At 60.7% G+C, this 20,582-nt stretch overlaps 8 protein-coding genes across 8 annotated transcripts; 3 read left to right on the forward strand and 5 right to left on the reverse strand.

The window, feature by feature from the left end:
* Positions 1 to 1,662: 1,662 nt before the first annotated feature.
* On the reverse strand, positions 1,663 to 4,137 carry C8Q71DRAFT_408254 (uncharacterized protein). Its single transcript, XM_047918372.1, has 9 exons — positions 3,838 to 4,137; positions 3,134 to 3,292; positions 2,851 to 3,070; positions 2,758 to 2,792; positions 2,638 to 2,699; positions 2,374 to 2,560; positions 2,046 to 2,175; positions 1,784 to 1,963; positions 1,663 to 1,717 (listed from the first exon to the last, which is right to left on the reverse strand). Exons 1-8 carry the CDS (start codon positions 3,864 to 3,866, stop codon positions 1,865 to 1,867), a joined length of 921 nt encoding a protein of 306 aa, XP_047772824.1. The 5' UTR covers positions 3,867 to 4,137; the 3' UTR covers positions 1,663 to 1,717; positions 1,784 to 1,864.
* A 149-nt stretch (positions 4,138 to 4,286) lies between these two features.
* On the reverse strand, positions 4,287 to 5,558 carry C8Q71DRAFT_408290 (NmrA-like family protein). The gene is made up of 4 exons (XM_047918373.1): positions 5,447 to 5,558; positions 5,320 to 5,400; positions 4,738 to 5,270; positions 4,287 to 4,691 (listed from the first exon to the last, which is right to left on the reverse strand). Exons 2-4 carry the CDS (start codon positions 5,396 to 5,398, stop codon positions 4,344 to 4,346), a joined length of 960 nt encoding a protein of 319 aa, XP_047772825.1. The 5' UTR covers positions 5,399 to 5,400; positions 5,447 to 5,558; the 3' UTR covers positions 4,287 to 4,343.
* Positions 5,559 to 5,996: 438 nt separating this feature from the next.
* Positions 5,997 to 6,622, reverse strand: C8Q71DRAFT_888762 (uncharacterized protein; the record flags this gene model as incomplete). The annotated part of the gene is made up of 2 exons (XM_047928617.1): positions 5,997 to 6,460; positions 6,518 to 6,622. The coding sequence occupies 2 exons, from the start codon at positions 6,620 to 6,622 to the stop codon at positions 6,173 to 6,175; spliced, it is 393 nt and encodes a 130-aa protein (XP_047772826.1). The 3' UTR covers positions 5,997 to 6,172.
* A 1,635-nt stretch (positions 6,623 to 8,257) lies between these two features.
* Positions 8,258 to 10,161, reverse strand: C8Q71DRAFT_843880 (uncharacterized protein). The gene is made up of 2 exons (XM_047926578.1): positions 8,886 to 10,161; positions 8,258 to 8,832 (listed from the first exon to the last, which is right to left on the reverse strand). The coding sequence occupies exons 1-2, from the start codon at positions 10,095 to 10,097 to the stop codon at positions 8,470 to 8,472; spliced, it is 1,575 nt and encodes a 524-aa protein (XP_047772827.1). The 5' UTR covers positions 10,098 to 10,161; the 3' UTR covers positions 8,258 to 8,469.
* On the forward strand, positions 10,162 to 13,118 carry C8Q71DRAFT_911898 (uncharacterized protein). The gene is made up of 4 exons (XM_047929154.1): positions 10,162 to 10,632; positions 10,681 to 11,183; positions 11,233 to 11,918; positions 11,966 to 13,118. Exons 1-4 carry the CDS (start codon positions 10,416 to 10,418, stop codon positions 12,969 to 12,971), a joined length of 2,412 nt encoding a protein of 803 aa, XP_047772828.1. The 5' UTR covers positions 10,162 to 10,415; the 3' UTR covers positions 12,972 to 13,118.
* Positions 13,119 to 13,368: 250 nt separating this feature from the next.
* C8Q71DRAFT_911899 (uncharacterized protein) lies at positions 13,369 to 15,338 on the reverse strand. Its single transcript, XM_047929155.1, has 3 exons — positions 15,228 to 15,338; positions 13,981 to 15,167; positions 13,369 to 13,923 (listed from the first exon to the last, which is right to left on the reverse strand). Exons 2-3 carry the CDS (start codon positions 15,139 to 15,141, stop codon positions 13,561 to 13,563), a joined length of 1,524 nt encoding a protein of 507 aa, XP_047772829.1. The 5' UTR covers positions 15,142 to 15,167; positions 15,228 to 15,338; the 3' UTR covers positions 13,369 to 13,560.
* A 757-nt stretch (positions 15,339 to 16,095) lies between these two features.
* On the forward strand, positions 16,096 to 16,825 carry C8Q71DRAFT_728108 (uncharacterized protein; the record flags this gene model as incomplete). Its single annotated transcript, XM_047921919.1, has 5 exons — positions 16,096 to 16,110; positions 16,196 to 16,310; positions 16,418 to 16,589; positions 16,625 to 16,716; positions 16,758 to 16,825. 5 exons carry the CDS (start codon positions 16,096 to 16,098, stop codon positions 16,823 to 16,825), a joined length of 462 nt encoding a protein of 153 aa, XP_047772830.1.
* A 473-nt stretch (positions 16,826 to 17,298) lies between these two features.
* Positions 17,299 to 19,570, forward strand: C8Q71DRAFT_408381 (Clavaminate synthase-like protein). Its single transcript, XM_047918374.1, has 10 exons — positions 17,299 to 17,765; positions 17,820 to 18,051; positions 18,111 to 18,153; positions 18,210 to 18,262; positions 18,317 to 18,393; positions 18,456 to 18,563; positions 18,618 to 18,702; positions 18,762 to 18,933; positions 18,987 to 19,049; positions 19,108 to 19,570. Exons 1-10 carry the CDS (start codon positions 17,712 to 17,714, stop codon positions 19,361 to 19,363), a joined length of 1,143 nt encoding a protein of 380 aa, XP_047772831.1. The 5' UTR covers positions 17,299 to 17,711; the 3' UTR covers positions 19,364 to 19,570.
* The last annotated feature ends 1,012 nt before the right edge of the window (positions 19,571 to 20,582 follow it).

The raw sequence follows: 20,582 nt of genomic DNA on the forward strand, positions 1-20,582 counted from the left end.
TCAACTTGGGACTATCCAGCTCCAATCCATGAATCTGCAGATTTTGTTAGTAAGACAAGACCAGCCAGTACAATGTAAGACCCTTACCATTTGCCATCAGCCATGGAGTGTTCAGCCTCCTCCTTTGCCATGTAGTCATTCATTTGCTGGCCACTAGCCACAGGCCACGTGTCCATGCCCCAGCTGGCAGCATACAGCAGAAGCTGCTCCTCAGAGTACCCTTGGGGGATATCTTCATTGGGGCAGGTCAGCTTGGATTGGTACATGAGGGCATGCTTCACAATTTCCTGGCAAGAGGAAAATGATTAGACAAATTATTGAAGTGACTGTCAGAATGTTGAATCCTCTCATTGAGAGGATTAATGCAGAAATAGATACAGTTTTAGCACTCACTAGCTTCAGCTCTTTGAGTGCCTTGTCCACTTTGGGAGTGATGAAGTACTCAGTGATCTCCTTGCCATCCCTGACAATCTTCACAGGGATGGCTCCCACAGCTGGGTGCCTGACTGCCTCAACTATGGTCTTCCAACTAGTGGAGGCATGATGTGGTATCATGCTGGCCTCCAATTGTTTGGCTAGAGTGACTGCAAGGTTCTGGGCATCCTCCATCAATTTGCCATCTAGAGGAATGGCAACTCCAGCTTACATCCATAGTGCTCTCCCTAGATGTGCTTGGCAGTTTGTTAATGTCCAAATGAGGAAGGTAGTGGTTGTAGTTCAAGAGTGGTTCAGCCACGATGCAGTGGAATGTGGCTATTTCAGCCCAGGGCAGCTGGGTTTGAACTTTAATTGGTATCACATGCTCCTGTTGCTTCATAAGGAAAAATTGGGTAATCAACCTTGTACAACCATCACTGGCCTGGAAGTATCAGCTGGAAACATGATGTACCACTTCTGTCCCTGGGAGCATGTGGATGGAAGCTAAGGTGTGAGATAGGCATGCTTTTGTAGGATTATAAATATGAACAAACATGGTTCTGCATGTCAACCACTGTTTGTCTCACTATTACTGCCCTGCATGTCACACGAGCATAGGCTCAATAGGAAACGGTGATAACATACACCCTATAAAGAGCATGGCTCCAGAAGGTGTATGGGTTCCGCAGAGCCAGGTGCAAGAATATGATGATGATGCAGACAGGCCAGGATCAAAGACAGATAACACATACTGCTAGTACGAGCAATGAAACCATGATGTACGGGTAAATGGGATTGGGATGTATGCACGAGGAGACATAGATATGAGAACATGCTATGGTGACAGAGATGCGACAGAGGATGCGAGTGCAGATGCAGATGAAGACGGGTATATATCCGAACGGACTTGTACTGTGCAAAAAATAGTGTGTGAACGCGCGAGTTTCCAGTGCATGCAGGAGGCAGAGTGCGAGGCTTCGTTATGGGCATGTGGCGTGACGCGGAGTCCTGTGTGTGATCAACGAAGGAGATGAGATGATACGGAGATAGCATGTGTTCGACGCCCACGACAAAACAAGGCAAGGCAGGGTGCGGCAATCTAACCCGCATTCAACGCCGACGCCCGGAGTGATCGAAGACGCGAACGTCACCTACAAGGACCCACATGTACGGAAATCCTGCACGCGCTTGCAACGACGAGTTCCCGGCCCGGGTGGTCTTCATCTATCCTATTCTTGATTGAACGTCAGACGACGACCGCCGAGTTCTTTTGCGAACAACGAACAACCAATCGCGCCCACTGGAACGTCTAACATCAGCGCATGATCCCGTTTACATCCCACATGGCTAATCACGCCAGACGCACCTCTTCTCACCTCGCCTCAACCATAGCCGACTGTGCGCAGAATGGGAACTGGAGCCACGACATCGCATCCCCACGACATGACTACAGCCCCCTCAAACCTTCCGCCCATCCCTCCCTCGCCCTTTGATGAACAGTGATCTCGACAACGCCATACACGGCCGCCCCGACCGCCGCAACGCACTGCAACCCAAGCCACAAAGTCAGCGCGCGTGTGACAGTGAATGATGAAGCGGGGCAGACTGATGAGAGGAGAGCTGCTTACGCCGGTAAACACGATCGCGCGCCACCACGTCAATGGCCCCCCCGTACTCGTGCGCAGCAACGCGCCCGCGATGGGGTTCCCGATGAGATTCGCCGCAGCCACCGCGGTATATGCGAGCCCCATCTTCACGCTGTCCGAGTCGCAGATGTGCATCAGCGCCACGCGTGAGCGCCAGGCGAAGCAAACTCGAAGTGCACCCTAGTTTTCCCATATTTCTGCATAGCTGCACGAGCAAGCTAGGGATCAACGAGATGTCTGTATCGCAGTCAAGCACCGTCAGCGCCTCGCTGGATCCCGACGCGGTATACGTAGTAACACTCACACGCACCCGACACGAAACCGAAGATCAGCCCGACGAGGATGACGCCCGGCCCGTTCGTCGCGCCGAAGATGGCAAAGATGAGCCCGGCGCACGCGGCCATCGCGGGCACGAGCATGTTGTACACGCCGAGTTTGTCCGCGAGGAAGGTGGGGACGAGCCGCCCGAGTGTACTTCCGGCGTTGAGGATCACAAGCTGGAGACAGGTTATTAGTTGTAGATGGAGCATTGTCCCGTCAGCAAAGCTCATAGCCAAGTGGAAGATTGACGCACGGAGTAGGTCGTGATACACGAGTTGACGTTGTGGTCCACCGCGAACAGCTGGAGATAGAAAACTGCAAGGCGAGGTTGCAATTAGCATTGAGCCAAGCGCGCGCCGCCCAGACCACTCACGCGGGACATACACCCCTATGCTCGTCAGAAATGCTCTATGCATGCACGTCGATCAGCACACGCAGCCGACACCGCATACACACCGGCACTCACCCGCATATAGTCCACAAGTACACTCCGTCCCAGACGATGCCGCGCCACGCCTTCCAGCCTTGCTGCGCACCTCGAGCCGTCCTTCTCCGCGATACGAACCGCGCGCTTCAGCGGGAGCCGCGCGGGCATGAGGCAGTTAGCCGCGACGAGGCACCCGCCGACGACCGCGCCGCTCGCGCGCACCGCGTTCGCGAAGCCAACAGTAGGATCTTGGAACAACCTGCGGACACGGATCGCAGCCATTGTAAGGGGTTGACGGACGGCGGCGAGAAGGTAGACGCACCGGTTGAGCATGATGGGGAAAACAACCCCGCTGGCACTCGAGTCGCTGATGGCGATGCCGACGGCGAGGGCACGGCGTGCGCGAAATGGTGGCCGACGATGGAGAGCGACGGGAGGAACATGAGCCCGAGCCCGAGCCTGAGGCCCTGGGCGAGGAACACTTGTGCAAGAGGTGAGTCAGAACTTCAGAACGTCAGAGCGTCAGAATGTCAGAACGTCAAATTTCGAGCGCGTCCGAACTGGACTGGCAGAAGGCCAGGACGTGGGAGCGATGTCTTGTCGCGTGAGCACGAGCGCGAGCGAACGCGACCCGTTCGACGCTGGTGGTAAGTTATGCGGATGATGGTCGTGATGGGCGAGTGCAAGTTGGACGTCGAATCCAGCGGAGCCTATCAATGTGCGAGCGGGGTCGAGGATGGTCAAAGGAGCGTGAGGGAGGGTGGAGCTTCAAAGGCGCGTTGTCTGCGCCCATCCTGCCATGGCCTCACTTATGTTGGCGTCGCGTGGCAATTCTGGCATCTGTCCTGCGGCACAGATCCAGCCTGGGCAGCCTCGCGAGCCTGTCGGAGGAGTCTGACGCGAGCGCTGCGGGCCAGGGCGACATTGCGAGGGACAAGGAGAGGAAGCGACGCAGTGTGCGGGGAGGTTGTGTGGGAGGGCAAATCAAGGAGAGTAGATCATACTTTGCAGTATACATAAACGTACCTTGCACACCGCGCACCTGCGGTTGGCATGGGTCTGCGTCGGAGCTGTCTCCCTGACGGCCTTGCGCGCTGCGATCGCACCCTCACCTAAGTGCCGTGACCGCGCGTGCTCCTCTCTGTTCTCATACTCGGCCTTGAACACGCGTGCTCCTGACTGGTCGCAAGCAGCTCGCAGGCAAGGTCGACACAGGCAGCCAGCAAGCAACACACATAGACGAGGAGACGAGCGCAGACATCGGCCAGACGAGCGAACAGAGCAGCAGGTGAGCAACAAGTACTGGCCACCGTCATGGTCGACGTCGAGGACGAGCGATTGTCGGTGCACGCCCAGTGTCTAAGCGCCGCCGCCAGCCACGTGCAGCGCGGCGGCCCAACAAGCAGCGGTCTGTACATTCGATGTCTGGATCCTTCTCACCAAAATGTTGTGCGTTCTCCTCGTAGTCGTCGACGGGCGTTGTAAGATATGGCTGGAAATTTTACTTCTGTATACTCGTACATACATGACCGTCACCGTGCATACCGATCCACCGCACCCTCCGCGCCCACGCCCAACATCTCCCTCACCGTCTCCTCAAACGGCGTCGGCTCCCTCCCGAGGATCTCCCTCAGCGTCGGGTCCGCCACCGCACACTCGCCGCGCCCCAGCGCGCGGTACGTCGTCGCCCACTTGCGGAGAAAGCCCGCCTCGCCGCGCGGCCCCGGCCGCCCGGTGTGCGCCGCGACGTACTCGTCCTCCGAGACGACCTTCAGGTGCACGGGCCGGTTGAGGAGGGCGGAGACCGTGGACGCGAGCGCTGACAGCGTGACGACGCGCGTGCCGGACAGCAGCAGCGTGCGGTTCTCGTACCCGCTCTCCTGTGGGGCCGTCAGTCGCAGTACAGAGAGGGCTGAGGATACGCACCGCCACGATGATCCTCGCCGTGCCGTCTCCCAGGTCCGGGCGGCTCACCCACGCGATCGCGCCGTCTCCGTGCGGGACGACGACCTCGTCCGTGCCCTCGCTCGCGCTCCAGTACCCAAAGTACAGCGGGTAGCTCTCGCTGTAGATGCCCTCGCGGATGATGGTGTACGTCAGCCCGCTCTGCTTGAGGTACGCTTCGGTGTCGAGGTGCGCCTGCATCACCTCCGCGACGCTCTCCTGCTCGCCGGGCGGCACGAGCGCGCGCTGCGCCCCGAACCCGAACGCGAGGCTCGTGTAGTAGATGTGCTTGATCCCGGCGGCGTGCGCGGCGTCGATCGCGTTCTTGTGCATGCGCACGCGGAGCTCATGCGCGATGGACGGGTACGAGACGAGGAAGAGTTTGTCGGCCCCTGCAAAGGCGGTGCGTAGCGAGGCAGGGTCGGCATAGTCGCCCTTGCGGACCTCGACGCCGGACGAGACGATTGTCGGGGACGCGCCGGCGGGGTTGTGCAGCGAGACGACGATGTCGGAGGCTGGGGAGAGTCAGGGTGGCGGACAGTGCGTACCATCGATGGGACGTACCGGGAACGAGGTGCAGCAGGAAGAGCAGTGCCTGTGAGCCGAGCCCGCCTGTCGCCCCGGTCAGCACGTATTTGGTCATGTCTGTCTGGGTCAGAACTGTGCTTCGCATGAATCAAAAACAGCTCACCGAAGCGTCTTCACGAGTCTGTACACGCTGTTTGAAGACAAGATGAACCGGACACGGACATTTGTCATCCGCCTCGATGTCATCGATCGCGCGATCGAGGGCAAACACATTCACGCGGGAACAACCTGGCCACCAGGCTAGCCATACAAGGCAGGCGTAGTGTTCGCGTGGCCGTGTCCCGCGCAGGCCCTGCAGAGGTGAGCACAGCTGCAGGAAACAGGAGTGCCATGCGTGTTGAAGGCCGGCCCTGTCGCGAGAATGGCGGCGCATCCACTGGCTTAGAACACCGCGTTGAACAGCCGTTACGACCTGTTCAAGTCATCATAAGTGTCATCTCCAGAACATGTTCGTTCTGTGTCATCTGCATGCGAACTGCGAGCCCTACTAGACCGATACCGCCGAGTCTAAGCACTATTCACCGAAGCGTGCAGTCCTCCTGCAGATCGTGAGTACGTACTGCCAGCCACCGCGCGTACATGCCGTGCTGCTGGGCCGTCCGGGCGATCAGCGTCACGAGGGCCACGTCATCGCAGCCGGCGCGCGGTGTGTGTACATACAACAGCAGCCAGGCCGAGGGTATCTAAGATATCTAAAATAGACTCACCAAGGTTGCCGGAAGCAGTTGTAATACGCCCGGAAGGACTTCGGAGACCATACAATACTTCGTACATTGGCAGCAGAGATGCAGGTCGAGGAGGGTTTCCTCTTCGCGCTCGAACGGCGTGCTCAGGTACTGCGAGTCAACGGCGCGTTCGTAGCGATGCCAGTGGCGTTCACTTGCCCGAACGGCTGTTCGCCATCGCCTACGCACGACTGGGTCCATTTTTGCCGCGTAGGGTCCGGGAGGTTGTCAATGGTACGGGCGAGAGGCGGTGACATTGTAGACGTGCCCGACCAGAGGAGGACCCAGCCGTTGTGCTCCGCGCAGTAGTACGACCGCGCATGGGGTATGGCCGTCCGTGTTTCCTCTTGCGACGGCGCAAGCTGCGCGCCGTTTGGCCTTGTAGGCGGAAGCTGAGTAGTTACATTGACAGAGTAGAGAGAATGGTTTGGGTCGTGTAGTTAGTCCACGAGTAAAGGAGGAAGCATACCCGATCCTGGCCTGGGCTTGGAATCGTGCACTGCAGGGTTAGACCAGTTGAGTTCTGGGAAGTCGTCGCGACCGTCGATGGCCATCTTGTGCGCCCCAGAGTTTTCCGGCCACAGATGACAAGACCACTGTGTGACAATGTCTCCCATCCGGACGAGGACGCCTGTTGCGCAGACCAGTCCGCGAGTGTGGAGTCCTCCTTCGACTGGCTGGGTGCGGGCCTGTCCTCTACGACCTCGGGCTCGCGATACGGAGAAGTAGTTGGTGCGATGTAGCCCGTATGAGATGGGCCAGCTCGCTCAGACCCATAGAATGTGGAGGATGAGAGTGTTGTGCGCGGATGGTGGGCGCGAGACGCGAGAGTTGGCCGCATTCCGGCACTGCGATGGTGTTGGCCTGTCGCCCAGAGCAAAGCGTGCCTTGAAGCGTACGGTTGGGTCCCTGCCTGATGTCCTGCGATTGACGAGAGGTGCTGGAAGGCTGGCAATCAGAACGAGCCGGCCGTGAGACGCGCAACAACGTGCTGCGCAGAGTGTCGCGCCGCGCCACGTCCCGTGCACGAAGCGATGTCGAGCGGGCTGCTACTGAAAGGTGCCAGACTTGAGTACTGGTGTAGTCCAGGATGGCGATGTTGCGCGGTGTTGAGTAGGCGGGATATGGCTCGCTCGAGGTGGCATGGCGACGGGGCTGTGTAGGGCGAGTTAGGCAGAGCGCAGACGAGAGTACATCGTCATACGTACACGGGCGTACACGGGGTGTCAACGTCGGTAGCTCGAGTGAATGGGAGGCACGAGGGTGTCGTAGGTGATGGCAGGCGCGAGCTTCAGAAGCTGCGGGCGCCCTTCGCTGGGCCGCACAGAACGGTGCGCCGTGCCACGTCTGGTGCACAGGATCGGCTCAGGCGGTGTGGTATAGCGTTCTCAGAGTCCTGAGTACGCACACAGTGCGTAACCGCGGCGCGTCGCGACGTCGGCGAGGTTGGAAATGGCTGCCTTCGGGCGGCTTGGCTGGGCGGCACAGGACGTCGCGCCGCGCCACGTCCGGTGCACAAGCCGCTGTCGAGCGGTCTGGTATAGCTGTGTGCATGTCCTGAGCACACGCATAGTGCGATACCGACGGTGTGTCGCGACGTTGGCGAGGTGGGAGGGTGACCTGGGGCGCTCGTGGCTGGGCAAAAGCGCACCGCGCCGCGTCGCGCGCATGGAGTGCCTTCGGACCGCAGAGCACGTCCGCGCACGTCATGCGAATCGTCCCATGTCGTTACTAGGACGCTTGGAGACGAGACGGGGGCGGAAAGGGGCGGGAGTCGGTCGGCGCAGAGACTTTGACCGAGCGTGTTTGTCGATGAATGCGCGCGAAGAGGTCTTAGACAGGTAATGTGACGTACCATGACCCTTTATGCCCCAAATACACGACTCTGGGGTGTCCGTCGACTCGTCTCCGGCGTGCGTGTCGACTAGTGGTGGCGGCGAGGGTGGGCGAGCAGCGGGAAAGGGGCAGAGAGAAGAAAGGCGGCGAGAGGGCAGACGAGGGCGCTGTGTGGGTCGTCCCGGGTGAGTTCGAGGACTCGCTTCATAGTGGGTGGACGCGGGAGGGCGCTAAGTGGTAGGGGAGGAGGACAAAGGTGCGCGCCAACGGCGGACGCGTCCTGGAGGTCACGCCACAGACGCGTCGCTGCTCGCGGCGGTCTCGTACAACGACGGTCGTCGCCCGTGGACACGCTGAGCCATGTTGGGTGCTTGTCTGGCTCAGAGAGCCCGCGGCTACGCTGCCTCTACCTCACCGTGCCACGCTTCACGCCGGGCGAGGCGCATATAGCCACGTGAGCTCGTCTTCAAAATCGACGCTCACTGATCATCGGGCAAGCGTACAGGACCGATGCGGCCGTGTTCGCGCTGCGTAGCGTAAGTAGCTATCAGTACGTATACAAAGTCTACACCTCATCCGGCACAAAGCCGTCGAGGGACAACGTCGCCTCAAACTCTGCCGAGCGCAGATACCGCTCGACGCGCTCACCGGCCTCACACGAGATGCTCTCCACGCGCCTCTCGCCCGCGCCCTCGTGCACGCGCCACCAAGCGCACTCGCCGACGAGGCGGGGGTGGTGCGCATACTCCAGATCCTCCAGCGGGCACTGCCCTTGCGCGATGCACAGGTAGCGCAGCGAAGGGACGTGCTCGACGAGCATCTGCCGCGCCTCGTCCAGCTTGACCACCGTCCCCGACGGCGTGATGGCCTCGAAGTTGAGCCGCACGCACACGAGCGCGGACTCTTGGAGCGCAGGGAGGAGCCATTCCTAGCGGCGAGAGGCGTTAGCTGAGCCGCACGCGTGTACTCGCACTGACGCACCACCCACTGCACAGGCACGTCCTCGTCCGAATGGCACTGCGCCGTCACCTGCAGGTAGCGCAGCCGCCCCTCTGCACCCGCGGGGTCCTCCAGATAGCCGTCCCAGAGGGGGAGGTCCGTGTTCCACGGCGCGTGCCACTCTTCGAGGTGGAACGTCAGGCAGACGGGGCGCAAGTCGTCCGCGTTGAAGGCCCTATCGGGGGCGCGCAAGAGCGAGGGCGGCTGGTGGAGGTAGAGCTGCCGCAGCGTCGGGGTGCCGTGTGGCCCGACGAGGCACGCGAGCTCGTCGTCGTCGTCGGCGGAGACGTCGACCAGCGGGACGGACGCCGTCCACGCCCACGCGCGCCAGTCGAATCCGGCGAACGACTCGTGCAGGCAGCGCATGTGGAGAGTCTGGATGTTCGGGAAGATGTGGAACAGCGGGAGGGGCCCGCCGTTCCGGAGGCAGAGCTCGCGCACGGACGGATGCTGGCCGAGCTCCCGCAGCAGGAAGGCAAAGTCTGAGGGCTGCTTGGGCTTGACATACACATCGAGCGTCATGTCGAAGAACTCGATCTCCACCACGCGCGCGTTGCGGAGGAGCGCGAGGTGGCTCAGCAGCACGAGGTATGTGCTGGCGGCGTGCTCGGCGTTGGGGGGATCGCCGAGCACGAGGGCGACTTCCGAGGGACGGCTGGCCATCGTGTTCGCGACGGCGAGTGCGCGGGTGAGCACGCCGGAGAGCGAGAGGAACTCGAGGCGCGCGAGGGCGGCCAGGGCGGTGCCGACGCGCGGTTCCGCCGCCAAGATGGACTCCACGGAGGGGAGGGCGAGGCTGGTGATGTTCTGGGTGGCTGCGAGGAGGTCCGCGAGCTGCGCAGCGAGCGAGAGCCCCTCGGCGCTGTCCCAGCGGTGCTCGAGCGCGTCCAGGGCGTGCTGGTCGATGAAGAGCTCGCGCAGCCAGCAGGCGCGATGGTGCGGCTCCGCGATCATGAAGGCGCAGGCATGCTCGAGCTGGGATTGCGAGGAGATGTCCGCGCAGGAGAGGACGGCGCGGCGGGCGGCGGGGTGGACGGAGCGGGAGACGAGGGAGAGGCTCTGGGCGTCGCCGGGGTCGACGAGGGACAGGATGGTGGACCAGATGTCCTCGTTCAGTGCAGCGCGTGCTGCGGGCTGCATGTTGCGATGGGGCGCGTCCGTCAGTTGCCACCTAGGGGTCGCCGCACGCGTCATGCTGTGACGTCACGCGTTCAACAGACGTGTCCGTGTCACGCTCGGTGCCCACCATCGCTCTTGCCATTGCCCTCGCTGCTGCTGCCCTCGACGACGGCCTGCTCGACCAGCCACCGGCCAACGCAGCCCGGACAGCATGCGCAACAGCCGGCAGCCCTGGGCGCGCGGAGTGTGGAGGTGGCTCTGCCCGTCTCGTCGACCGCCCCGCTGCGCCCCTACGTCACCCCCGGGTCACCGTGGCGCATCCGCCCGCCGCCGCCGCCCATAAGAGCGCACTCCGCGGTGAGCAGCACCCCAACGCACACCACTCACGACACCATGGACAAGACCTCTGACCTCCTCGCCGCCCTCAACGCCGGCAAGCTCCCCTCCAACCACCAGCTCGCAGCCTGGGTCGACGCCGCCCTCGGCTCGCCCATCCTCAGCGCAGACCCCGACCCCGACGGCGGCGACCTCAGCCAGCAGGGCAGGGTCCTCCAGGCCGACCTCCGCGGCATCCTCGTCGCCTGGAAGGAGCTCGCCGAGTCTAAGAATGGTGAGTCTTCTTCGCGCTCTCTCCGCCCGCACTGACACCCTTCGGCAGGCGACAACGTCCTCCAGGACGCCCTCTGGCACCTCTCCGCCGCCGACCTCTCCGCGACCACCGCAAACGTCGACGTCGACGCCGACCAGGCCCACCGCGACGCCCGCAAGCTCGCCCGCGCCCTCCGCGCCCTCGTCTCCGTCATCAGCGAGAACCTCGCCCAGGAGGGCCGCAGCGTCTTCCACGACTTTGCCAGCTTCTCCCGCCTCGCCCTCGCCGACGCCGCAGAGTACGTCGCCCAGGGCGCGCACCGCACTGCCGAGGGCCTTCGCGAGCTCGACACCCAGGTCGACGCCGGCGAGCGCACCGAGGTCGGCCTCAGGAAGCGCAAGGCGGACGAGGTGGATGATGAAGATGCCGACGCGAAGGTCAAGTTCGAGCGCGGCATGGACCAGGCGAAGGGTGTCGGCTCGAACGCGATAGGCGCAGGCCAGGTCGCAGTCGGGACCGCCGAGGACGTCGCGAGCCGCACGAGTACGCGCCTCCAGGACGCGTTCAACACGGTGCGTGTCGTCCCTGTCGTGTATATCGACGCAGCTGATGCGTTTCTAGATCTGCGACCGCGCGCAAGACGACGAGCAGTACCACTCCGCCGTCTCCACCCTCTTCGACGTCGCACACAAGTGGGTCCACCGCTCCCTCGACAGCGCGGGTGACGTCAACAAGGACACCTCCCTCGAGGCCTTCATCAACGACCCCACCCCCGAGCACCACCTCATCCACGCCATCCGCGGCCTCCGCACCGCCCTAGAGCGTCTCGCCGGCGGCAAGTCCCTGGACGACCTCTTCGCCGCCCTCCGCATGTGCGGCGCCGACGTCCAGCAGGACGACGCGATCCGCGCGTGGTGCGACGCTGCCCTCGACCATGCGCGCAGGTGTCTCGACGAGGCGGGATACGTGCGGAGCGAGGAGGCGAGCCAGAAGAGCGAACAGCTCCGCCGCGAGTGGCGCGAGCTCTTGGACAAGGACTCGGACAAGGGGCGCAAGTGGAAGGAGGACGTCGGGAAGCTCAGCGCTGAGGCGACGGAGTTTGAGCGCGCGATCGAGAGGGACGAGGCCCTCAGGAAGGTCAGGGCGGCGCACAGGAAGCTCGGCGACGACCTCGAGCAGAGTGTCGTCGTCGCCGGCGGTGCAGGCTTGCAGGCCATCATGGAGAAGGCACCGTGGTTCTGGCAGGACCTGTTCAACTTCTACCTGCCCAAGGCTGTCGGTATGCTGAAGGACATCCCCATTCCAAGGTGAGTATCCGTGCACATTGTCTAGATTGCTGCTCACACTTGTGCAGGACGGAGTACAAGGACGATGACGTCGAGTTCGTGCTCGAGGACCTCGACATCTCGAGCTTCGGCCTGCTCCCCGGCCACGCATACATCCGCAACATCACGGACATCGACATCCAGGCACCCACCAGCGGCCAGACCAACACCGCCGTCGGCTCCCTCACCCGCATCTACGTCCAGGCCCTCCACCTCGCCCTCCGCGAGGTCAGCTTCTACTACAAGGACAAGACCGCCACCGTTGGCCCGGCCGAGTTCACCGGCCTCCTCGAGTTCACCCTCCCGCCCCAGGGCATCGACGTTGACGTCGTCGTCCGCAGCATACCAAACTCCCCCGAAGGCCTCAAGGAGCGCGAGCGCCGCGGCGGCTTCGTCGAGGTCCAGCGCGTCGAGGCCCGCGTCAGCGAGGACGTCGACGTCCGCATCACCCAGAGCAACCACTCCGTCCTCGTCAGTGTCTTCCGCCCGATCATGGTCAGCCGCTTCCGCGACGCCCTTCGCGCCGTCCTGGAGCAGCAGATCCGCGTGGCCATCGAGTCCGTCGACGCCCTCCTCTGGGACGTCGGCAAGCGCGCGGACGTGTTCGACGATGCGGGCCTCGGACGCGGCGCGGCGTTCGTCGCGGGCTTCTGGAGCGAGCTCGGGCACATCCAGAAGCGCAGCGGCAGCGGCGGCCTTCTGGGCGGCTGGCGTGCGACGGGGACGGGCGTGGTCCGGAAGGACGGCGCGACGCAGTTCGCGATGGGCGCGGAGCCGCAGGTGCTCGGCGGCGAGAAGCGTGGGCCCAAGGGCACGTTGAGCGACTCGGTCGCGGAGCGGTATGACGTCGAGGGTAAGAAGCAGGCTGCGGCGGAGACGGGCGAGCAGCTCAGGGGCGTTGCGGAGCAGGCGAAGGAGAGTGTGAAGGAGGGCGTGCAGAAGGCGCGCAGTTTTGGCGAGGCGGTCGAGAGGAAGGCGGAGGAGGAACGGAGCAGAGATGGGTGGCAGAGCAGTGCGTTCGACGTGGCCGTCTGAGGACCTTTGCTTCTGCTGGGAACGAACGAACGAAAGTATTGTATTGTACTCGTGTAGTGTAATATACATGTAGCTTTATACACGTGCTACAAGAGAAAAGCTCGATGTCCTGGAGCCGTGCATGAGGGAGATCAGGGCCCTACCGACGCGCGGCTCTGCTACCACCGAGTATTCCACGTCACTAGGGCAGCGACAGAGTGCGGATATTTCGCGCTGCCTCGAGAAGACCGGCTAGCTTTGTGGCCAGCGAGGCTGCCTCCGCAGTTTGACGACAGTACTTGACAATTGTCAGGGCATCGCCGTAGTACTTATGTGTAGGGGAAGTCCAGGAGCGTGGCCCATACGTCCTCGTTAAGCACGGATTGCATCTCGAGGGAGGCTGTCTCAGCAGTAGAGTCGGCGTTCAGACGTATGTGTATACGAGGTTGTAGCCTCAGCGTAGTTGCGGCACAGGAGTACTTGCAAGAGCTCGTAAGGCAAACACTACTGTTCCGAACAACTCGACTTCCAACTAAGCTATCCAAACAGTTTGTTGATAGTCTAAGTACTACATATGTTATACTGTAGTACACGCGCGAGGGTGCACATCCTATCTGTCATTCAACACGAAGCCATCGAGGGACAACGTCTCCTCGAACTCTGCTGAGCGTAGATACCGTTCGACCCGCTCACCGGCCGCACACAAGATGCTCTCCGATCGCCTCTCGCCTGCCACCTCGTGCAAGCGCCACCAAGCGCACTCGCCAACGAAGCGTGGGTGGAATGCGGAAATAAGGTCCTCCTGGGGAAATTGCCCTTCAGCAATGCACAGGTAGCGAAGCGAAGGGAGTTGCTCGACGAGCATCTGTCGCGCTTCGTCAAGCCTGGTCACCTTCCCGGACGGCGTGGCGACGTGGAAGTTGACCCGCAGGCACACTAGCTGGGGCACTCGGACAGCAGGGAGGAGCGATTCCTGGCGGAAAATAGTCGTTAGCTCAGCTGAACGCGTGCACTTCAATTCCTGACGCACCACCCACCGGACGGGTATGTCCTCGTCCGAATTACACATGGCGGCCACCTGCAGGTAGCGCAGTCGCCCCTCTGGACCAGCAGGGTCCTCCAGACGTCCGTTCCAATGAGGCAGATCCGTGTTCCACGGCGCTTGCCACTCTGCGAGGGGGAACGTCAAGCAGACGGGCCGCAAGCTGTCGGCTTTGAACGTAGGGATCTCCCTGTAGGGGTCGGGGGAGAGCGACGGAGCCACACGCAAGTGGAGCTGTCGAAGTTTCGGCCTGCCGTGTGTCCCTGCGAGACATACGAGTTGGCTTTCGTCGTCGGCCGTGACGTCTACCAACGGCACCGAGTCCGTCCACGCCCACTCCTGCCAGTCAAATTCTGCGTGCGAGTCGTCCATCCAACGCATACGCAGCATCTCCATATTCGGGAAGATGTGGAACCATGGCACGGCCCCGCTACCCCGGAGGCGGAGCTCGCGCACGGTCGGATGCTGCCCGAGCCGTCGAAGCTCGACGCCGGACTCCGAGGGGTACTCGTAGCCGCCGCCTGAGAGTTCACAGAACTGTATCTCCACCACACTTGTTTTGCGGAACAAGGCCAGCTGGCTCAGCACGACGGAGAACTCGCTGGCGCTGTACTCGGAGTCGCAGGGCACGTAGAGCGCAAGCGCGACGTCTGTAGGACTGCTAGCCATCGTATTCGCCATATCCAGCGACTGCGTGAACACATCAGAGAGCTTGACGACCTGTAAACGTGTGAGGGAGGCCAATGCCGTGCCAGCACGCGGTTCCGCTTCCAACATCGACTCCACATAGGGAAGTGCAATGCTGGTGATGTTTTGCGCCGCACCGAGGAGGTCTGCGAACCTCGCAGCGAGCGACGACCCCTCCGTGATAGTATCCCAGGAGTCCTCGAACCCATCCAGGGCGTTTTCGTTGATGTGGAGCTCGCGCAACCAGCAGGCGCGATGATGCGGCTCCTTCACCATGAAGGCGAGAGCATGTTCGAGCTGGCCTTGCTCGGAGATGTCCGCGCGGGAGAGGACGACGCGCCGAGCGGCGGGGTGGCTGTTTCGGGAGACGAGAGATACACTCCGGGCGTCGCTGGGGTCAGTCAAGGTCAGAATGATGGACCAGATGTCGTCGCTCAGTCCATGGTGTCCTGCGGGCTGCATGTCGCCTCCGGATTGGTCGTAGTAATCTGGGTTGTATCCGTCAGGGACTCGTTGTGTACCAGACTGTTATTAGGAAAGTGGCGCACCAGTAAAGCGGACGAGTACTGACCGGCGTTGGGCAGCACACAGTGTCCAGTAGAGACTCACTCTGTAGGTGGTCGCTGCCAGTCCGTAGACTGACAACGTTGCATGCACCGCACAACCGCACGGGTCTCACAGAGTGATACGCGCGCCGGGCGCTGTGGGCACGTGACCGTGTTCGCGCTGCGGCCAGGAGAAGGTCCACCGAGGATTGCACTTCACTTCACACCTCAGTACCATTGCGTCCGCCGCCGTCGTCGCCGCCTGCTCCGAGGTCAACACGGAGGGGCCGCTCTTTCGCCTGCGCATGAACCAATATTGGCTTGCGGGTCTTATCATCGTCTCCTCATCGGCAGCGGCAACAAGATGCAGTGATCCATTTCTGCCAAGCGGAGCGAGGGAAAATGGTAGATGTCTAAGCTCATGAGGGACGCGGATATGACCGATGGTGCCGACGGGTGAGTACTCGGAGAGACCGCGCAGCCTCCGTAGCGCAGCTGAGAAGGGGTTATAGGCAGCGGAGGAAGGAAGGGGACAAAATGACGAGCTCGAAGAGTCGAGGAGGCTTGAGGAGGAGGCAGAGGAAGCAGCGAGCAAGGAGGCGGAGGAAGCGGTGAAGAAGGCTGGGGAGGAGGAGGAGGAGGAGGAGGAGGAGGAGGAGGAGGAGGAGGAGGTGGTGGTGGTGGTGGGGAGTTCAAGCGCAACTTGCCGCGGTGAGCACCTTCCACGACTGTCTATATCTGCCTGCCATTCAACTGTCGCGCGTCTCCGCAGTGCAGTCGTGGTCGTTACATCCACTCTCTCATTCCTCGCCATGATCAACAAAACTCAGAGAATTGACGAAAGGCCAGCTGGTCCAGACAGCAATGCAGAATGAACAGCGTGTCGGTATGTCCGTGTCTCACTCACGCTCATCCATTCTATGTACTGAGCCTGAGATCGAACAGTGATGGTATGGACTGGTATGGACCAGGCCGCGTCCATCATCTCCATGTCATCGTCAGCACTGTACACCACGTTCTTCCCCTTCCTGCACGCAGAGCCGATCCTCCTCCCGTCCTGCCCACCAACCCGCGCTGTCTTCGTTTGTGCGACTCGCTTGTAGTCAGCGACAAGGCCGTCGGTACGTCTCTCCTGCGTGTGTCTCCCGACCTCACGCTCATGTGACTCCATAGGTGCGAGAACGCGCTATAAGCTGCGACGCTCGTCGGCGCGCGCATCCTCGCGCGCCGCCTCAACGTCCCGCTGCAGACCACTGAGCGCCCGACGCTCCGGATTGTGCTCGGGAGGTGGCTCGGGTACACCGAGGCGAGGGGCCAGCCGTGCGAGCTGGACACAGACAAGCTCAAGGACGGCCTCAAGAACGTGTTCACATAGGTGGGGAAGCTCCGCTGATGGGCAGGGTCGACGTGGGGCTGACGGCGGAGGAGATGATCAAGGATAGTGGGCTCGACGAGAAGACCTCCTATGAGGTGTACTCGAGCTGGGTAGAGGGTGCGTTCGGCATGAACTTGTGAGTGCACACACACATGCAGTGTCCGAGGATTCCCTGCGGGTCACCGAGTTCTGCGCGGCGTGTCTTCGCGCAGCGGACACGGCGTAGAGCGCGGATGGGGCCCTCGGCCCTGCAGACCTGGCATTCCACAGCTAACAGCCTTCTTAGCTTTGTTCAGCGCAACGATTACCGCGTTCATGAGCAGGCATGCAAACGTTGCGCAATTGTGAACGAGGGCGATTGCGACAGTAGGTCACGCTCTAACGCCACGTAGAAGCACGTATTGCAACATATCATCAAGAATTGCATCAGCATCACTATTTCAATAACCTACATGCAAGATAACACCCACCCGACGTCCACACGAACCTAGAACATTCACCGAAGACAAGCTTGAAGGGGAACGTCGACCGGTCGAGCCGCCTCAGTTCCGAGTCAACGAACAGGCTTACGCCGAGTTGAATTGGTGGTAAGTGTAGCGTACAACCATCCGACAAAGAGTAGCGTGAACATTAACAAGTTGGTGCCGCGTGGTACTGTTGACTCAGTGCCAGCAACAGCGAGACCCAGCTCCTTGACTCGTACCACCACCATCTCCCGTGTGACTCACTCACCGCCAGGCACATCCAAGACGCTCCAGTCTGGCCTCCGGACTGCAACGAGCGACTTGTCTGTCTCTTGACATTTCATGCTGACCGTTCTCGAACGTCCTTGGAGCCGCCGGCTTGGTGTTATCTCTACTCCCGCCCCCGAAGTTCGAACGTTACATAACGTTCGTCAACTGTGTATCGCACCATCCGGGAATCGAATGAAGTGACCTATGCATCTGACCAACCGCCCCGACGACTCCGCGACTACGCACCATACTTTGCACTCAGGCTCGCTGCTCATCATGTGGTCACTGGTGAGGACGATTGAAAAGAACACAGTTGACCGCTATCTAGCAGAGCGTCCGCCTTGTCTGTCGCCCTAACCTCGCTCAAATTTATACACGATGCCCGTCCCCACACCCGAACTCGGCTCCTTCAACTTCGTTCCCGAGACGAAGGTGAGCTTCCTCGCGGTGTCACCTCTTTGAACCCGTCTTATCCTATAATGTCAGGAAACCCTAGACTGGGCGGACCTTGTCACGCTTGACTTCAGCCTCCTGGCTACGCCCGAGGGCAAGAAGGAGCTTGCTCAGACCCTCCTGAAGGCCGTGCGAGAGGACGGGTTCTTCTATGTGAAGAACTTCAACATCGCCCAGGAGCGTGTGAACCGCCAGTTCTCACTCGGCAAGCGGTTCTACGAGCTCCCCCAAGAGGAGAAGCTCAAATACGTTCCGGAGGGCTTGGGTCAGCACCAACATAGACATAGTCTACCCACTCATTGAGGCGATTCATATCCATATCAGACCAGGGCAAGTTCAACGGCTACGTGCCTTTTGGACGCTACGTGTGAGTCCAACTGACTGCACGCCAATTGTTACCTCTGTTGACCTAATAGTGCCCAGTCTTGACCCGGTCTCCGGAATCAAGGACCGCACGGAGATCTACAACATCCCCAGTACGTGATCCTTCGACATAACGTGTCGTATCACGCTGACTTGGTCTGCAACAGAGTTCGATGGTTTCTTCAAGCACAATCATCCCCAGATCGTGCAGGACTTCCTCCCTGAGATCGAGGAGTTCTCCAAGGTATGTTTCTATCCATCGCACGGGAGCATCACAACCATAGCTCACTGCACTGACTGCAACAGTCTCTCCACACCGAGGTTCTGGACCACCTCCATGTCCTGCTCGCCGTCGCGCTCGAGCTCCCCGAGGACTACTTCCTCAACCTTCACAAGTACGAGAAGAAGAGCGAAGTATGCTAGTGTTCTCTTGGTACTCGCATAGACCTGAACTCACATCGTCCTTAGGATCACCTCCGTTACATGAAGTACACGAAGTTCACGCCCGAGGAGAACCTCAAGATCGGCAGGACCTGGGTCAATGGCCACACTGGTTGGTCTAATCTCACTCTGCGACGACACGATGAGGTTCAAACTGACTGCAATGCACAGATCTCGGCTCGTGGACGCTGCTGTTCCGTCAGCCCGTCGCTGCGCTCCAGATCAAGAACCACACGACCAGCGAGTGGAAGTGGGTCAAGCCGCAGGACGCTACGATCACCGTCAACGCATGCGACGCGCTCTCGTTCTTGACTGGCGGCTACGTCAAGAGCACGATACACAGGTTCGTGGTTCGCCCGTGTACGTCTCAATACCTACTGAGGCATGCGATCACAGGGTGGCATCTCCCCCGAAGGATCAAGAGCACGTCGACCGTCTCGGCCTTCTGTACTTCTCGCGGTATGTACACTGCATCCTTCCCATCGATCCCGATGCTTACATGAGATGACACCCTCAGCCCGAACAACGACGTCGTCCTCTCGACCGTCAAGGAGTCGCCCGTTCTCCAGCGCGCGGACAGCACGCAGAACGACTTCGAGAAGAGCAGCAACCACGTCCCGACGATGGAGGAGTGGACGTTCGCGAAGCAGAAGTGGCAGCGCACCTATGGCGCCGTGCGCGGGGACCCGAAGCACCAGACGGCGCAGATCCTGCCGGGGTGGAATGAGAAGGTGTACGATCCGGTGTCGCTGCCGGTGCAGGCCGCGGCATGAGGGGGACTTTGTACGGTGAAGTGATATCGCAGTCAGAAAGGATGTATCGATGCAAGGGAATTGACGTATGTATTATGCAGCAGTGGAGGCTCCTTCCCGCTATTGGGTTTGTGAGAATGTATTTGCGTACAGCGCGCAACGTCACGCTTGTCACAAAGTGACCGACGCGCCCGTGTCTGTTCGCGCAAGTCGCGTGACCGTGTCAGCGGAAGAGGCTCGCCTCGAGTCGTCCGTCCGTCCGTCCGTCCGTCCGTCCGTCCGTCCGTCCTTCCGTCCTGTCCTGGCAGTGTCCATCTCAAGTACGTCCAACTCCTCGTCTCCCAGCGTCCCCGTCCGCAACAATGCCACGCTTTGCACGACGAGGCATGATTCCCTGATTCCCTGATCACAAAGTATCCCGGAGAGATTGCTTTTCACATTCCAGCTACTATCATTCCACTCTCCGCCGCCGTCTCGCGGGTGAATACTCGGAGAGACTGCGAAGCCTCCGTAGCGCAGCCGACATCAGGATACAGACGACGGAGGAAGGAAGGCGGAGGAAACGGCGAGGAAGGCGGGGAGCTCAAGCGCATGTACGAACTTGCACTTGCCGCGGTGAGCACCTTCGACGACTGTCTTTTCTCGTCTTTCATTCAGCTTGTTTCCAGTTCCAGGCAGCAACGCCGTAGGCAACGAGCAGTGTGCGCTCATCAAGTATATAGCTTGACATTGTACTCGTCAATCAAAGCTGACGGCCATCCCATCCTGCCTCAGTCTCTGGCCGCTTCAGTCGCTGTGTCTCTTCGTCCTCCGTCTTCGCCTCGATACCTTCCACATCTCGCACCACTTCATGTACCATCACCCGCTCTCACTCTGTCGTGTTGTGCTTGATGTTTCCTTGCTTTCGTGCGTTCGTATCAGGCTCTCGTACTTCGCGGAGGACTCATTTGATACGTTTTTTGCAGAACACCGTGACTACCTCACTCGAATGAGTGACCGTATGCCTGCAGTGACGACCTATCCTTCTGTTTCAACTCCACCATCATCAAGGCGGTACCTCAAGGTCGTATCGAGCATCGACGTGCTCGTGTCAGCCCCATCCGGTACGACCAACCATCGGCGCAGACCTAGTCGGCAATTCCCTGAGTGCTTCTCGCAGTCTGACGTTGGCAGAATCTGATCCGGGTCGTCAGTCAACTGCGCTGGCCGCAAGAGGCGAGCGTTGTAAGGTGCAGACGGA

This window comes from Rhodofomes roseus (assembly GCF_022264815.1).
Source record: "Rhodofomes roseus strain CIRM-BRFM 1785 chromosome Unknown C8Q71scaffold_39, whole genome shotgun sequence".
In the NCBI taxonomy this organism is placed as follows: Eukaryota; Fungi; Basidiomycota; class Agaricomycetes; order Polyporales; family Fomitopsidaceae; genus Rhodofomes; species Rhodofomes roseus.

Coding starts and splice junctions, on each gene's coding strand:
- C8Q71DRAFT_408254 (XM_047918372.1), bottom strand. CDS start 3,866: ATGCCAACCGCAGGTGCGCGGTGTGCAAG. Junction 3,071..3,133: donor TTCCCCATCATGCTCAACCG/GTGCGTCTACCT, acceptor CCGTGTCCGCAG/GTTGTTCCAAGATCCTACTG. Junction 2,561..2,637: donor CGTGTATCACGACCTACTCC/GTGCGTCAATCT, acceptor ACCTGTCTCCAG/CTTGTGATCCTCAACGCCGG.
- C8Q71DRAFT_408290 (XM_047918373.1), bottom strand. CDS start 5,398: ATGACCAAATACGTGCTGACCGGGGCGACAGGCGGGCTCGGCTCACAG. Junction 5,271..5,319: donor CCTGCTGCACCTCGTTCCCG/GTACGTCCCATC, acceptor GACTCTCCCCAG/CCTCCGACATCGTCGTCTCG. Junction 4,692..4,737: donor CGGCGAGGATCATCGTGGCG/GTGCGTATCCTC, acceptor ACGGCCCCACAG/GAGAGCGGGTACGAGAACCG.
- C8Q71DRAFT_843880 (XM_047926578.1), bottom strand. CDS start 10,097: ATGACGCGTGCGGCGACCCCTAGGTGGCAACTGACGGACGCGCCCCAT. Junction 8,833..8,885: donor ACGTGCCTGTGCAGTGGGTG/GTGCGTCAGTGC, acceptor TCTCGCCGCTAG/GAATGGCTCCTCCCTGCGCT.
- C8Q71DRAFT_911898 (XM_047929154.1), top strand. CDS start 10,416: ATGGACAAGACCTCTGACCTCCTCGCCGCCCTCAACGCCGGCAAGCTC. Junction 11,184..11,232: donor TCCAGGACGCGTTCAACACG/GTGCGTGTCGTC, acceptor ATGCGTTTCTAG/ATCTGCGACCGCGCGCAAGA. Junction 11,919..11,965: donor AAGGACATCCCCATTCCAAG/GTGAGTATCCGT, acceptor ACACTTGTGCAG/GACGGAGTACAAGGACGATG.
- C8Q71DRAFT_911899 (XM_047929155.1), bottom strand. CDS start 15,141: ATGCAGCCCGCAGGACACCATGGACTGAGCGACGACATCTGGTCCATC. Junction 13,924..13,980: donor ACATACCCGTCCGGTGGGTG/GTGCGTCAGGAA, acceptor ATTTTCCGCCAG/GAATCGCTCCTCCCTGCTGT.
- C8Q71DRAFT_408381 (XM_047918374.1), top strand. CDS start 17,712: ATGCCCGTCCCCACACCCGAACTCGGCTCCTTCAACTTCGTTCCCGAG. Junction 18,263..18,316: donor GGAGATCTACAACATCCCCA/GTACGTGATCCT, acceptor GGTCTGCAACAG/AGTTCGATGGTTTCTTCAAG. Junction 18,394..18,455: donor AGATCGAGGAGTTCTCCAAG/GTATGTTTCTAT, acceptor TGACTGCAACAG/TCTCTCCACACCGAGGTTCT.